Genomic DNA, 13,288 nt, shown 5'->3' with positions numbered 1-13,288 from the left:
ATGCCCTCTGTCCTGCGCCACTTCACCCATGGGTTTGGCCAGCTCATCCGTGGGAGAGGATGCATGTGGATTTTGCCGGTCCTTTTGAAGGCTATATGTACTTCATTGTAGTGGATGCGCACTCCAAATGGCCGGAAGTGTCGATTATAGATAGTACTACCACCAGCAAAACCATTCAGGTCTTACGAGGACTTTTCAGTCATTATGGCGTCCCTAATGTCATTGTCAGTGACAACAGTCCCCAGTTTTGTGCTGAGGAGTTTTCACTTTTCCTGAAGGCAAATGGGGTTTAACATATTTGATCTGCCCCATATCACGCCTCGAGCAATGGGCAAGCTGAACGTTTTGTCCAAACATTCAAACATGCTCTAAAAGCGTCAAAAGGGTCAGCTCCAATCCAACAGACACTTGTTGGATTCCTGTTAACATACAGAAACACTCCGCATGCTACCACGAAGGAGTCACCTGCAATGCTTTTCCTCAATCGCAAACTAAGAACCCGGCTGGATCTTCTAAAGCCTAGTCTCGCCAAAACAGTGAGTCAGTCCCAAGATGCACAACAGTTCCGACGCCAAAAACACTCTAAGTTCAGAGAATTTCGTGCTGGAGAGTCCGTTCTTGCTCGTGACTACAGAAAGGGGGGAAAATAGATACCTGGAGTGGTGATGTCCAAAACGGGACCTGTCTCCTACGTTGTCAACGTGGGTGCTTCTGGAATCTGGAAACGTCATGTAGATCAATTAATGAAACAAGGGACTGAATCCTCTGAAACTTAGATGGAACCAGAAGTTCCTGCTGGTCCTGATAATTGGCAGGCATCTCCGCTTCAGGAGAACATCGGGGAAAAGACTGACAATCTTGTGGAGGTGATGATTGACACACCAGGGTCAGGCAACATTGACCAATCACCCCCAGGGACTGTACAAACTGGAGAGACTATTAAGCGTTATCCTACCCGTCTCACTAGACCACCTGACCGTTATCAAGCATTCTAATATATATAAAAGGGATAGATGCATGAAGAGTAAGATGTGTTCACTAAGTAGTGGTTAAAGTTGAAATCAAGAAAAGAAATATTCCCTTTGTTGTGTTTGACAACCCTTGATTTAAGTTGGGAGGAAATGTTATGTATTTAGTGTTGGTAACTGGGTTATTGTGCAGTTGTTTTCTTATGCTGCAGATGGCGCTGTGTAGCCATGTGTCCCTTGAACATTGTAACAGAAAAAGAAGTCAGTTCGAAGCATACTCGGTCTCAGTGTGTTATTGTTGTGATAGCTCCTCAGGATATAAAGATATTCTGATAAATGCAACAGAGACCTTCCGTCTCAGGCAGGGGGCGCAATATCACACCCCCGGCAGGGGATTTGGAAACTGTGGGTTTGGCCCCTGAGGGGGCCCAACTCATAGAGAGTGGTCTCTCAACCGAGGTTGTTGAGACCATTCTAAGCTCCAGAGCTCCAGCTACGAGGAAACTATATTCACTGAAATGGAGAGTTTTTCACTTCTTGGTGTTACCAGCGCCAGCGGGATTCGGTTAACTGTTCGGTCAACACAGTACTTGAGTTTCTGCAAGAACGCTTTGCATCAGGTTTATGTCCTTCCACGCTTAAGGTCTGCGTGGCGGCCATTGCGGTTTTCCACGCCCTGGTGGGTGGTACATCTTTGGGTCGAGACCCCCTGATCACTCGTTTCCTTCGTGGCACCTTGAGGCTGAGGCCTGCAACTCGCACTAGGGTACCGGCTTGGGACCTGGCAATAGTACTAGAAGGCCTGTCTGGGGCTCCCTTTGAGCCCTTAGACTCAGTCTCAGAGAACTTTCTTACTTTTACATCCCTACCAGAAGCCTACGATCGGTCAATGAGCGACGGCTCGTGGTACCATCACAGCGGGGCACAAAATCACTCTCCAGAACATTCTCATTCACGGTTCCATGCTGGTGGAATGATCTCCCCACCCTCATCCGGAATGCAGAATCCCTGACAACATTCAAAAGACAACTGAAAACTCATCTCTTCCGGGAGCACTTAACTTAAAAAAAAAAAATAAAAAAAAAAAAAAATCCTTTCCTCTAAATCCTCGCTTGCCTGCCTTATGCTACTCCGAGCTATGGCTGAACTTTGTATTTTGAGCACTTCTTGCGTTGCTTTTGCCTCTTCACGATGACTCGCTTGGTTTAGTCCTCAGTTGTAAGTCGCTTTGGATAAAAGCGTCTGCTAAATGACTAAATGTAAATGTAAATGTACTTTTAAGACTATTTTTCTACTAGCTATTTCGTCCCTCAAAAGAGTCGGAGACCTTCAGGCCCTTTCGGTTTCTCCCACCTGCCTTGAGTTTGCACCGGGGATGGTCAAGGCATTCTTATACCCTAAACATGGATATGTTCCTAAGGTGCCTACCATTATTCCGAGGCCTATTGTGCAACAGGCTTTCTGTCCTCCTCCGTTTACCTCGTCGGACCAGGAAAAGCTGAACCTCTTGTGCCCAGTGCGAGCCCTGGACACTTATGTTCATCGGACTTCTCCGTGGAGAAAATCCGACCAATTATTTGTCTGCTTTGGATCACCCAAGAAAGGTCTTCCTGCCTCTAAGAAGACATTGAGCAAGTGGATAGTTGAGGCTATTTCTCTTGCTTATGAGTCCTCTGACGAGCCATGCCCCTTGGTGGTCAGAGCTCATTCCACTAGGAGTATGGCAGCTTCTAAAGCCTTATTATCTGGAGTTTCTCTCCAAGACGTTTGTGATGCGGCAGGCTCACCGCTCACATTCGTCAGGTTTTATAGCCTGGACCTGGACGCTGCCCCAGGGCCTCAGGTGCTTAGTGTAGTACTGACAACAGGCTGGGTATTCTCGTTCCCAAAGCGTCATCGACGCATCGAGAGTTCCCCCGAAAGGGAACGTCTCAGGTTACGACTGTAACCCTAGTTCCCTGAGATAGGGAACGAGATGATGCTTCGCCCTGCCATACTTCCTGCATCCCTGTGATCGACTTGCTTCGGCAATTTTCGAAGCTAATGCTGGTTGCATCGGATGCGCTTTTATCTCTTCCTGGTCATGACATCACTCGCCTGTGACGTTCATTCCATCCATTGGACTAGTTGACATAGATGCTTCAGACGCATTCACGCTGGAAGTGTTCCCAAAGCGTCATCGACGCATCATCTCGTTCCCTATCTCAGGGAACTATGGTTACAGTCGTAACCTGAGACGTGTCATATCTCGTTTCACCAACTCAAGATTACACAACCCTGTATATTTATATAAGTCTATAGAGACACCTAGTGACTACAGTATGGTATTTTTTTATTTTTTTATTTAAATAAATAAAAAAATACTTAGTTTATACACAATATTTAAAAAAGTCTACACCATCTACATATTAGTGTATTTTAAAATGCATGTTGATCAAGGCCGTGATCTTTCTTAATTTCACTGACTGAGGTCCACTTTTCCAGCTCAGTTCCCAGTAGAAACTTACTTACAACTGCGATCATACAAACAATAGAATTTTAAATCACAAACACTAAATTTGAGCTAACATGATTTCCGTGCTAGTTGGATGTTGAGTCCTTTCATACAGAAAGCATCTTCACAGCTGGAAGGCATGGTTCGCACTATACAACTATGTTCTTTCCTTTTTCTTCTTTGAAAACAAAATAACTGTGAAATTTCCAGGCATGAAACCGTTTTCCCCACGGGAAGCATCATAATTTAGAATTTGTTATATAATATTTTATATATACACACTGAACAAAGTTATAAACGCAAAACTTTTGTTTTTGTGGATTTCATAAAAATTCATTTTAAAACATATTTTGTCAGTGGCGACTAGCCTATATGTAGCTCAACTTCTGCATTCATTACAGTGCATAATAAACACCAAAATAAGGTGATATTTTGTCTGGTAAACTTTATCCTATCAGACATGTTGACCAGAAGCAAGTTACTGGTGTGTTTTCTTTGCTCTTTAATATTTTTCTACAGTATAAAGATGTGAATTAATGTAGTGATTAAATCTTATTTTTCAATAGCAAAACATATCCAAGCTGTCATTCTGACTGACACAATAACAATTCTATTCATTCATTCTAACAGGGCTTTTATTTTGAAGTGAAGCACTTCTGTTTTGGATCTAATGAATACAAGTTTTTACTAGTAATAATACAATTGTAGAGCGCCATAACTGGAATTTTTAATAGAACGAGTTGAATTGTAGAGCTCTCTAATTTAAGTGAAAATGCCATTACGATGAGTAGCGCTGGGAAGATTGTGAACTGAAGCGGCCCAGACTCGGACCAGCTCGAGTGCTTGAGTTCAGTGTAAACGCACCGCACATTCACTGCACCTCTACGAAACAAGACTTTCACAGTCTTCAGACCAGGACCGACCGGTGGGTTTATGGAGAGTCTGCGTGAAGTTCGCTGGCAGCTGCAGAACAAAGTTGGATGGATTGTTGTCTTTACTGAAACCCTCCACAGCTTTAGACTGAACGACCTTCGACTCCCAGAGCTGAAACACACACACACACACACCTCTATCTCTGCACAGTGATGGTAATCACCGTCAGAAATCAACTGGCAAGCTTGTTTAATGCATCTTATTCCTCTGGTGTTTGCAGTGAGTGACTGATTCCTCTGGTGTTTGCTGTGAGACACTGACCTGTCTGAGGTTGTCCAGTACTCCTTCATCCACTCCTTCATCACAGAATAACTCTCGGAGACTCTCCATCACATCCTCGATGACGGACAGATACAGCTTCGGCTGAACATCAATCACATTCAAACATCTCATCCTCTACTTTCACACTAACTCATAATATTCAGTTCGAGTCCACCTTAGTAGAGTCAGAATCGAGTCTTTAACCAATCGAGCCCAACTAAACAATACTGTATTTCATCAAGTCAATATTTTTTTTTAAACCTTAACTTATAAAAAACAAATTAGTTTTAAATGTAACAAAAGCTCTATTGCATCTTGCTTGCCTTTTTGATTTCAAGTCATATAGTATTCTGCTCAACTGCAGGTCATGCAACGGAAGCCGCTTGATCTCTGTACTGTGGGAACAGCTTGTGAATGTAAAGGGCTTGACCATCACATCTGTAACGGGATGAACTGGTGATCGGGTGAACTGGTGATCGGGTGAACTGGTGATCGGGTGAACATGATCGGGGGAACTGGTGATCGGGGGAACTGGTGAACCGGTGATCGGGTGAACTGGTGATCGGGTGAACTGGTGATCGGGGGAACTGGTGATCGGGGGAACTGGTGATGGGGTGAACCGGTGATCGGGGGAACTGGTGATCGGGGGAACTGGTGATCGGGGGAACTGGTGATCGGGGGAACTGGTGATGGGGTGAACTGGTGATTGGGGGAACTGGTGATCGGGTGAACCGGTGATCGGGTGAACCGGTGATCGGGGGAACTGGTGAACTGGTGATCGGGGGAACTGGTGATCGGGGGAACTGGTGAACTGGTGATCGGGTGAACCGGTGATCGGGTGAACCGGTGATCGGGTGATCGGGGGAACTGGTGATCGGGGGAACTGGTGATCGGGGGAACTGGCTGGTGATCGGGGAAACTGGTGATCGGGGGAACTGGCTGGTGATCGGGGAAACTGGTGATCGGGGGAACTGGTGAACTGGTGATCGGGGGAACTGGTGAACTGGTGAGTGGTAACAGCCCAGTGCTACTGAAGCTCTCCTCGGGGTCAGGCTGTGTGTTGTGTGCGTTATGACGGGTGGTTAGACATTATTCAGGATACGTGCCATACTGAGCGTTTTCCTGGATGATAATGGCCCTCATTTATCAAAAGTGCGTACACCAAATTTCCAGCGTACACCTGGCGTACACCCAAAACCACGGTGACTTTGAGATTTATCAATATGGACGTTGGCGTACGGCACGCTCAAATCCTACGCCAGCTCAGGAGGTGGTGTACGCACATTTTGAGTTAGTGCGGAAATGCGCAGAAAAACAATTCCTAACACCACAAAATGCACTGACAAACTAAAAGATATGATATATTATGACCCACTGTAAAACAAAAAAACAAAAACATAGTAATTATTTACTTCAGTGTTTATTTTGTGCAACATGGACTTCAATGTTTAATTTGTGTGACTTTACCAAAGCATTTGATTTATAAGCGTATTCCTTCAGTTGCGAGCCTGTGCGCTTTACCCTGACGTTTCATGGTTTGGCCCGGCAGGTGCGCACGGACTGAGTTCGGTAACGAAAGGCTTTCAATGACCAAAAAAATGATTCAGACTGACAAAATAATAAAAAATACATTCTTCTTCTTTTAAATAATAATAATAATACAAATAATAATACTCCACATCACATCATCATCATCACTATTGTACACACCAATACATGTAACGTGATTCGAAATTGAATGCTAATTCAGAAGACGTGCTGTAAAATATTGCATTGCTGTATAGGTCATTTCGGCTCCACGTCAGAGAAGTTTCTCTTCTTTGCCGTCTTCCGTGTGTCCATGGCGTAAAATGAGGGCGTGGGGGAAGCGGAGACTTGAATATATAGGGGCGTGCTATTCTAATGACGATCGTTTTCAGCCGCGGGATTTATCAAGGGCAGGTATTGCGTACACCTGGATTTCAAAGGTACGCACAGCTTCATAAATCAGGCGGTGAGAGGAGTGTAAGCATAATCTTACGCCAACATATACGCTTGTTTCTACGCAAGAATGATAAATGAGGGCCAATGAGACTGAGGGAACACAAATGAACTGTGAATGTCCGACGTGTAACTTCCATAACTCAGGGCAAACTCAAAGCGGTTTAATTTTTTAATGCATTTATGATTAACAAATTAAATTATTGGAAGTTGGGGAAGAAAGATGGCGTCGTAGAGTGAACATATTTTTTGGCGAGCTCTCGGGACATTAGTTCAAATATTCGATTAATTAATATTTTCACACAGCGGAATCATTCTACGAGCTTAAATGGTTTTTGTGGCATGTCTTTAGATCAATATTTTTCAAAAGGATCTGACAGAATGCCGAAAGCTAAGAAGAATGTGCCGAAAAGTTCTACTATCAGCGCCGGCGAGTTGGGTGCTGATATGAGCGACGCGAGCATGAGTCGTGAGGAGGAAATTTCCAACTCCAACTTTGCTCAAGCTCTGGACAAATTAACTGAAAACATTACGAAGGTAATAGATGAGAAAGTGAATGCTGTCCTAGCCGCGATAAATGATCAAACCGTTCAGTTCCAAGCCTTGGTGGAGAGAGTGGGCCAGGCGGAGGAACGAATAGCTGGTGTGGAAAATTCAACGGAATCTCTGCAGGCCACCATGGCTGATCTCCATAAAAAAAATGAACGAAATATCAGCGCACATCGACGATCTGGAGAATCGCGGGTGCAGGTGTAATTTGCGTCTTATCGGTCTTCAGGAGGGCGCGGAAGGAAGCGACCCGGTGCACTTCTTTGAAAGGTGGTTGCCCGATCATTTCAAGATTGCAACGCAGGCTGGACGGATTAAGCTTGATCGTGCTCATCGCGCTTCAGCGCCATTACCAGGACCTAAGCAGAGACCCAGACCTGTCATCATAAAGTTTACGGACAAACAGCGAGTGTTGGATGCAGCTCGTCGTGTTGGCATGGATCCCGAAAGGAGCACTGACGCAGGACCGAGGACTTCGTTCTTCAACGATTACTCTGCGATGGTGATAAAGAAACGCAAGGCTTTCGACGATGTCAAACGACGACTGCAGAAGATGAAGATTGAGTATTCCCTGCTGTATCCTGCAACTCTGAGGCTGACCATCAACGGGACAGTGAAGCGCTATGCCTCTTCAGATGACGCGACTGAGTTCGTTGACAGCCTGGTATAATTTGGTGAGCTTTCGCGGACAGTTAGGCTATGTGGTATTTCAACAAAATAACATACTGAGGGAAGATGTATCATGTTACTGAGAGCGTGGTGAGGTTTGTGTTTACCCTATGTTCAGAGATGTGAGTGGTGTTTGGGGAGGTAGGCAGTTGCCTGCAGAAGAAAAGAGTAAAAACAGTTCTTCCTGCATGTTTGGCAGGTTTGTTCCCTTGGATAGTTTTCTGTGTTCTGTTTTGATTTAATTTAATTTTTGTTTGAAGCTCAGATTTCCTAAGGGTTCCCTTACAGGATTATACTCTAAAAGCATCTGTTTTATGTTTGCACTGATTGCCTGTACAATATTGAATGTCTAAAGTGCTTAGGATTTGCACTTGGAATATTCGAGGTATCCATAATCCTATAAAGCGGAGAAAGATACTTGCTTTTTTGAAAAAAAAGGAAATATAGAAATTGCTCTTTTACAAAAAAAGTAAATTGAAATTACAACAGGGTGGTTTTGGGCAGGTATATTTTTCTTCTTTTACAACTAGAAGTAGAGGTGTTGCCATTCTCATTAAACGTAATTTACCGTTCAAAATTGTAAACTGTATTAGGGGCGGTCGTTATGTTATTGTTGTAGGCTTGTTGCAAGGTAAAACTATTCTCATATTAAATATGTATTACCCTCCGGCTCATCCTTCTGACTTTATTACTAAAGTGTTTCTGGAATTGAGTGCCAGGTCAGCAGATTTAACAATTGTGGGTGGAGATTTTAATTGTGTAATGAATCCTCTTGTAGATAGACACCCACATAGCTCTGCGTCTCTAACTGCTCAGGCGAGATCCCTGCAGAATATTTGTAAAGATCTTGGTTTTGTAGATGTCTGGAAAACTCTTCACCCTGCTGATAAGGAATATACTTTTTTTTCTACCTCCTATAAGTGTCAGTCCAGATTAGACTACTTTTTTAAGCCAAAAACAGATCTACACTTAGTACTATCTTGTAATATTGAAAGCATTTTACTGTCAGATCATGCCAGTGTCCAGGGCCGTCGCTAGTGGGGTGAAAGGTGGTGACAATAATAGGGGCCCCCGCTGCCCAGGGGGCCCCACAAATGCCAGCAGTTATACTATAGGCCACTGTTGCATGAATACTTTTAATATTTATATTAGTTGTATGCCTGAGATTTGAAATAAAAACCACAAAAACATGCAATTTGGTTAATTCATTTTTCCAAATATTTGCTTCTCTTACCACACTTAAAATGGTTTAGTCCGATGACTCCGATCTATTTATTAATTATTCAGTCAGTGACAAACATCAGAAGGACCCAATAAAATTGTAAGTCCCACCCCAGCTCGTGAACAGAACCAATCAGAGTTGAGGCGGCAGCCTGAAGTTAACGATGAACTTGGTGGAAGAGCAGGAGACTGACTGACTGAAAAATGTCGGGGAAAATAAATGCCAGGAAAAGACGGAGAGAGAGGCAAGGAGAGTGGTTGTATCCCAGTCGATATTGTTATTTCGCTGGGAATTAGAAAACTTCCGTCTACAGTCTGCCGTGTACAGTCATTTTTTTATTATCGGTGCGCGCCACAATCGACCGAATGATTACGTGGTCTAAATTCCTGTCTTTTTACACTATTGTAAATTGAGTTTTAAAAAAATTGCATTGCATTATGCATCTGACCTGCCGGCTGATGATATTAAAACATCGAGAAAACACGAATACAACACACTGCACTTGGATGACCCTATGATTGTTAGCCAGAGGAGAACTGGCCCCTGACTAGCCTGGGTTCTCCCAAGGTTTTTTTCTCCATCCAATCTGATGGAGTTTTGGTTCCTTGCCACTGTCGCCTTGCTTTTGGCTTGCTTAGTTGGGGATATTTAATATTCAACAATATTATTGAACTGTGTTGTACTACTTTCATGTTATCACTGTGAAGCTGCTTTGATGCAATCTGTATTGTGAAAAGCGCTATACAAATAAATGTGACTTGACTTGACTTGACTGCACTTGGATGAATAAATGTATTCGCTTTATTTAATAATAAGACAATGAATGGTTTTATTTTTTTAATTAGACTGCATTCTTGTCAATTTCTAAATGTTTACTTTTTGATTTATGAATTATAACAGACTGATGGGGAAAACAAGTATTACTTTTAAAAAATTGGTTTTATTATTATTTAACAATTTCTTGCTTTTTGTTAGTTTTTATTAGTTGTAATTTTTAAATAAACATTTAACTTTTAAAATAAAGGTTTTACAACAACATCACCATCTTCTGTTATGTGGGCCTCCATGTTCATCTATTGTACAGTATATGATATTGGTGGAGGGTGGTGGGGGCCCACATCAATATTTTTTCAGGGGGCCCCGAATCCTCTAGCTACGGCCCTGCCTGCCAGCTGATGATGCATTTCATCAAGAAACACGAAATACAACATACTGCACTTGAATGAAATGTATGAGCTTTATTTTAATATTATATTACCAGTTCCATATTATCTTTATTAAAATACATAATAAGAAATTTGACTACATTCTTGTCAATTTCTAAATGTTTACTTTTTGATTATTAATTATAACAGACTGATTGGGAAAAAAACATTATTTTTCTGTTCCTTTTTTTTATTTGTTTTATTATTATTATTATTTTTTTTTTAGCTTTTTGTTAATTTTTATTAGTTGTAATCTTATAGAATTTTAAGATTCTCATTCGGTATATTAACTTGTCAGGAATCACTTTATTATTTATATTTAATATATTTACAAGTCACATCTATTTTAACTGAACTGAATTGGACTATGTAAGTTATGGTATTTTGTTGTCTACAGAGACAGGTTCCTCAACCCAGCAAATGCATGACAGTAGGCCAACATCAGTTAGTGAAGGTCAAAGTGAAGAAGCTGAAAGTAGCACCAGTCAGGACACAGTCAGACAGCCCAAACACATCAAGCGCAGAGAGAAATGAAGGAGAGAGTGAAGGAGATTTTTTGAAAACTGATCCAGGATTATGGCCAGAGAGGTTAACAGATCGTGAGCGTGAGGTGATCGTTAGAAAGCTAGCCACTACCAGTCAGACAGACCTGAAAACTATTATGCCCAAGGATTCAGAAGGCAAGACATTTCCAGAGTATCTCCAGTTTAGTAAGTCGTAAGTAGTAAGTAAATGGGCGAGAAAAACAGAAGAGAGACTGGTTGACGTACAGTCCAAGCATGGATTCATTGTATTGTGTGCCATGCATGCTCTTTTCACAGGATAACCTCAGAAAAACATCTAGTGCGCTAAACACTAAAGAAGGGTACAAAACAGTAGATCTAAAATGGCGGAGAATGTACAACAAATTCCCTGACCATGAAGCAAGTAAGGCACACAAAGCATGCTACCTCGAATGGAAAAATCTGAAATATTCTATGATAGAGGCAAAAGGAATAGATAGCAAAAACAAATACAACTGGAAGTTGGAAAAAACAAAGCAATTCTTGAAAGAATATTAGATGTCACACTTTTTTTGGCATCAAGAAACTTGCCATTCAGAGGGACCACAGACAATTTAGGTGATGTTCACAATGGTAACTTCCTTGGCACATTAGAGCTGTTGGCTCGTTATGATCCTCTGCTCAGTGATCATTTGCAAAAAGTGTCAGATAAAAAGGTGCAAGAATGACACATTACCTTAGTCCAGAATCACAAAATGAATTTATTGAGATCTGTGGAGAAAAGGTCTTGAAAGAAATATTGAAGGAAAGAGAGCATGCAATTTATTATTCTGTGATCTGTGATGCAACTCCTGACATTTCTCATATGGAGCAGAATGTGATTCTGTTAAGATATGTAGCAAAGAAAGAGAACGATCAGTGGGAGATAATTGAGCGTTTTTTACACTTCAAGGCTTTCAATGGAAAGACTGGACGCGAAATATCAGAAATGATATTGAAGACTTTGGAGGAGCATTGCATTGATATTTCAGATTGCAGGGGACAAGGATTTGACAATGGGGCAAATATGTCCGGCAAAGTGAAAGGGGTTCAGGCCGAAATAAAGAAAATAAACCCTCTTGCTACATAATCCCCATGTGCCACACACTCTCTGAATCTTGTTGGTGTACAAGCAGCAGAGTCATGTCTTGAGGTGTCCACATTTTTTGGCTGTTTGAACCGCTTATACAATCTCTTTAGTGCAAGTCCAGAGCGGTGGGCAATCCTTAAAAGTCAGACTGGTTGCTCCCTTCAGCGCTTGTCAGAGACCAGGTGGAGTGCAGTTAAACCTGTTGCAAACCACTTGCCATCAGTTATAGAAGCTCTGGACACCATCTGTGCTAAGTGCAGTTTAACAAATGAAGCTAGGTCAGTGGCCAGTGGTCTAAAACAGTACTTCATGTCCTTCAAAGCCATAGTTCTTCTCACTGTGTGGAAGAAAATCCTGCAGTCTATTGAAGACCGAAACCTAATTCTGCAATCAGGGAAAATTTCTATGGAAGTTGAAATAGACAACATACAGGCACTGAAAGAAGAGATGGGAGTTTTTCGAAACTCATGGGATAATCTTTTTGCAGAAGCCTCCCTCATTGCAGAAGCTATGGATGTGCCCAGGGGGTTTCCAGTCCGCCACAAGAGAAGGAGAAAGAAGTTTGCAGACGAGAGTCAGAGTTCAGAGGATGCAAACCAACAGGAGACAGAAGAAATTTGGTTTCGGAACAATGTGTTCCTTGTCGCATTGGATAATATAATCACTGCCTTGGATACCCACTTCCAAACCACTGCAAAGATATATGAAGAGTTTTCTGCAATCTTAAAGTTAAAAGACTTAGAAGAAGATCAGATTCACCAGCTTGCCACTCATTAGTGAGCAAATATACAGAGGATCTTACAGCAGGCTTTGAGAATGAAGTGAGGCATCTTAAGTCTGTGTATGATGCCACGTTTGCAGACTGCCAGTCTCCTCTCGACCTGCTGAATTCAGTCTACAGAATGAAGCTCCAGAGCATTTCTGGAGAAGTGTGCATCTTCTGCACTCTACCGGTCTCTGTTTCTGGGGCAGAAAGGGCTTTCAGCAAGTTGAAACGTGTCAAAAAACTATATCAGGTCTACCCAAACTCAAGAGAGGTTAAATAGCCTTGCCAGACTTTCAATTGAAAGCCAGCTAAGCAGACAGCTGGACTTCAAGGACATACTCAGTGACTTTGCCAACAAAAAGGTCAGACAATGGGATTTTGGTTTATCCTAGGTGAAGTGACGTGTAAGGTCATCAAAGGTTCAAAATCAAGCAAACCGATATACATATAATAATGAATCGTATAATTTTCGGAGTTTCTTTCAATGTTTATTACTGAAGGAAATTTTGTTTTAGTGTTTGCTATTTATTTGCTTTCTTATTTAATGTTATATTCGTGTATTTTGCTTTTGCTGATGGTCATTAAAAACCTTTATTTACATTTACATTT

General features: G+C 42.0%; 1 protein-coding gene across 1 annotated transcript in view; it reads right to left on the bottom strand.

Moving 5' to 3' along the window:
- gtf2a1l (general transcription factor IIA, 1-like) overlaps positions 1–13,288 on the bottom strand; it is a 92,856-nt gene that overhangs the window by 54,411 nt on the left and 25,157 nt on the right. Inside the window, exons 2-3 of the mRNA XM_056258596.1 lie at positions 4,657–4,758; positions 4,386–4,506 (exon numbers count right to left, since the gene is read on the bottom strand). Of these exons, the coding sequence (XP_056114571.1) occupies positions 4,386–4,506; positions 4,657–4,758 (223 nt within the window). The remainder of the gene's footprint in view (positions 1–4,385; positions 4,507–4,656; positions 4,759–13,288) is intronic.

Source organism: Rhinichthys klamathensis, unplaced genomic scaffold (genome assembly GCF_029890125.1).
Source record: "Rhinichthys klamathensis goyatoka isolate OS25496 unplaced genomic scaffold, OSU_Roscu_1.1 h1tg000155l_1, whole genome shotgun sequence".
Taxonomy (NCBI): Eukaryota; Metazoa; Chordata; class Actinopteri; order Cypriniformes; family Leuciscidae; genus Rhinichthys; species Rhinichthys klamathensis.
Note: the sequence above shows the minus strand (reverse complement) of the source record. Positions and strands in the feature narration are given on the sequence as shown.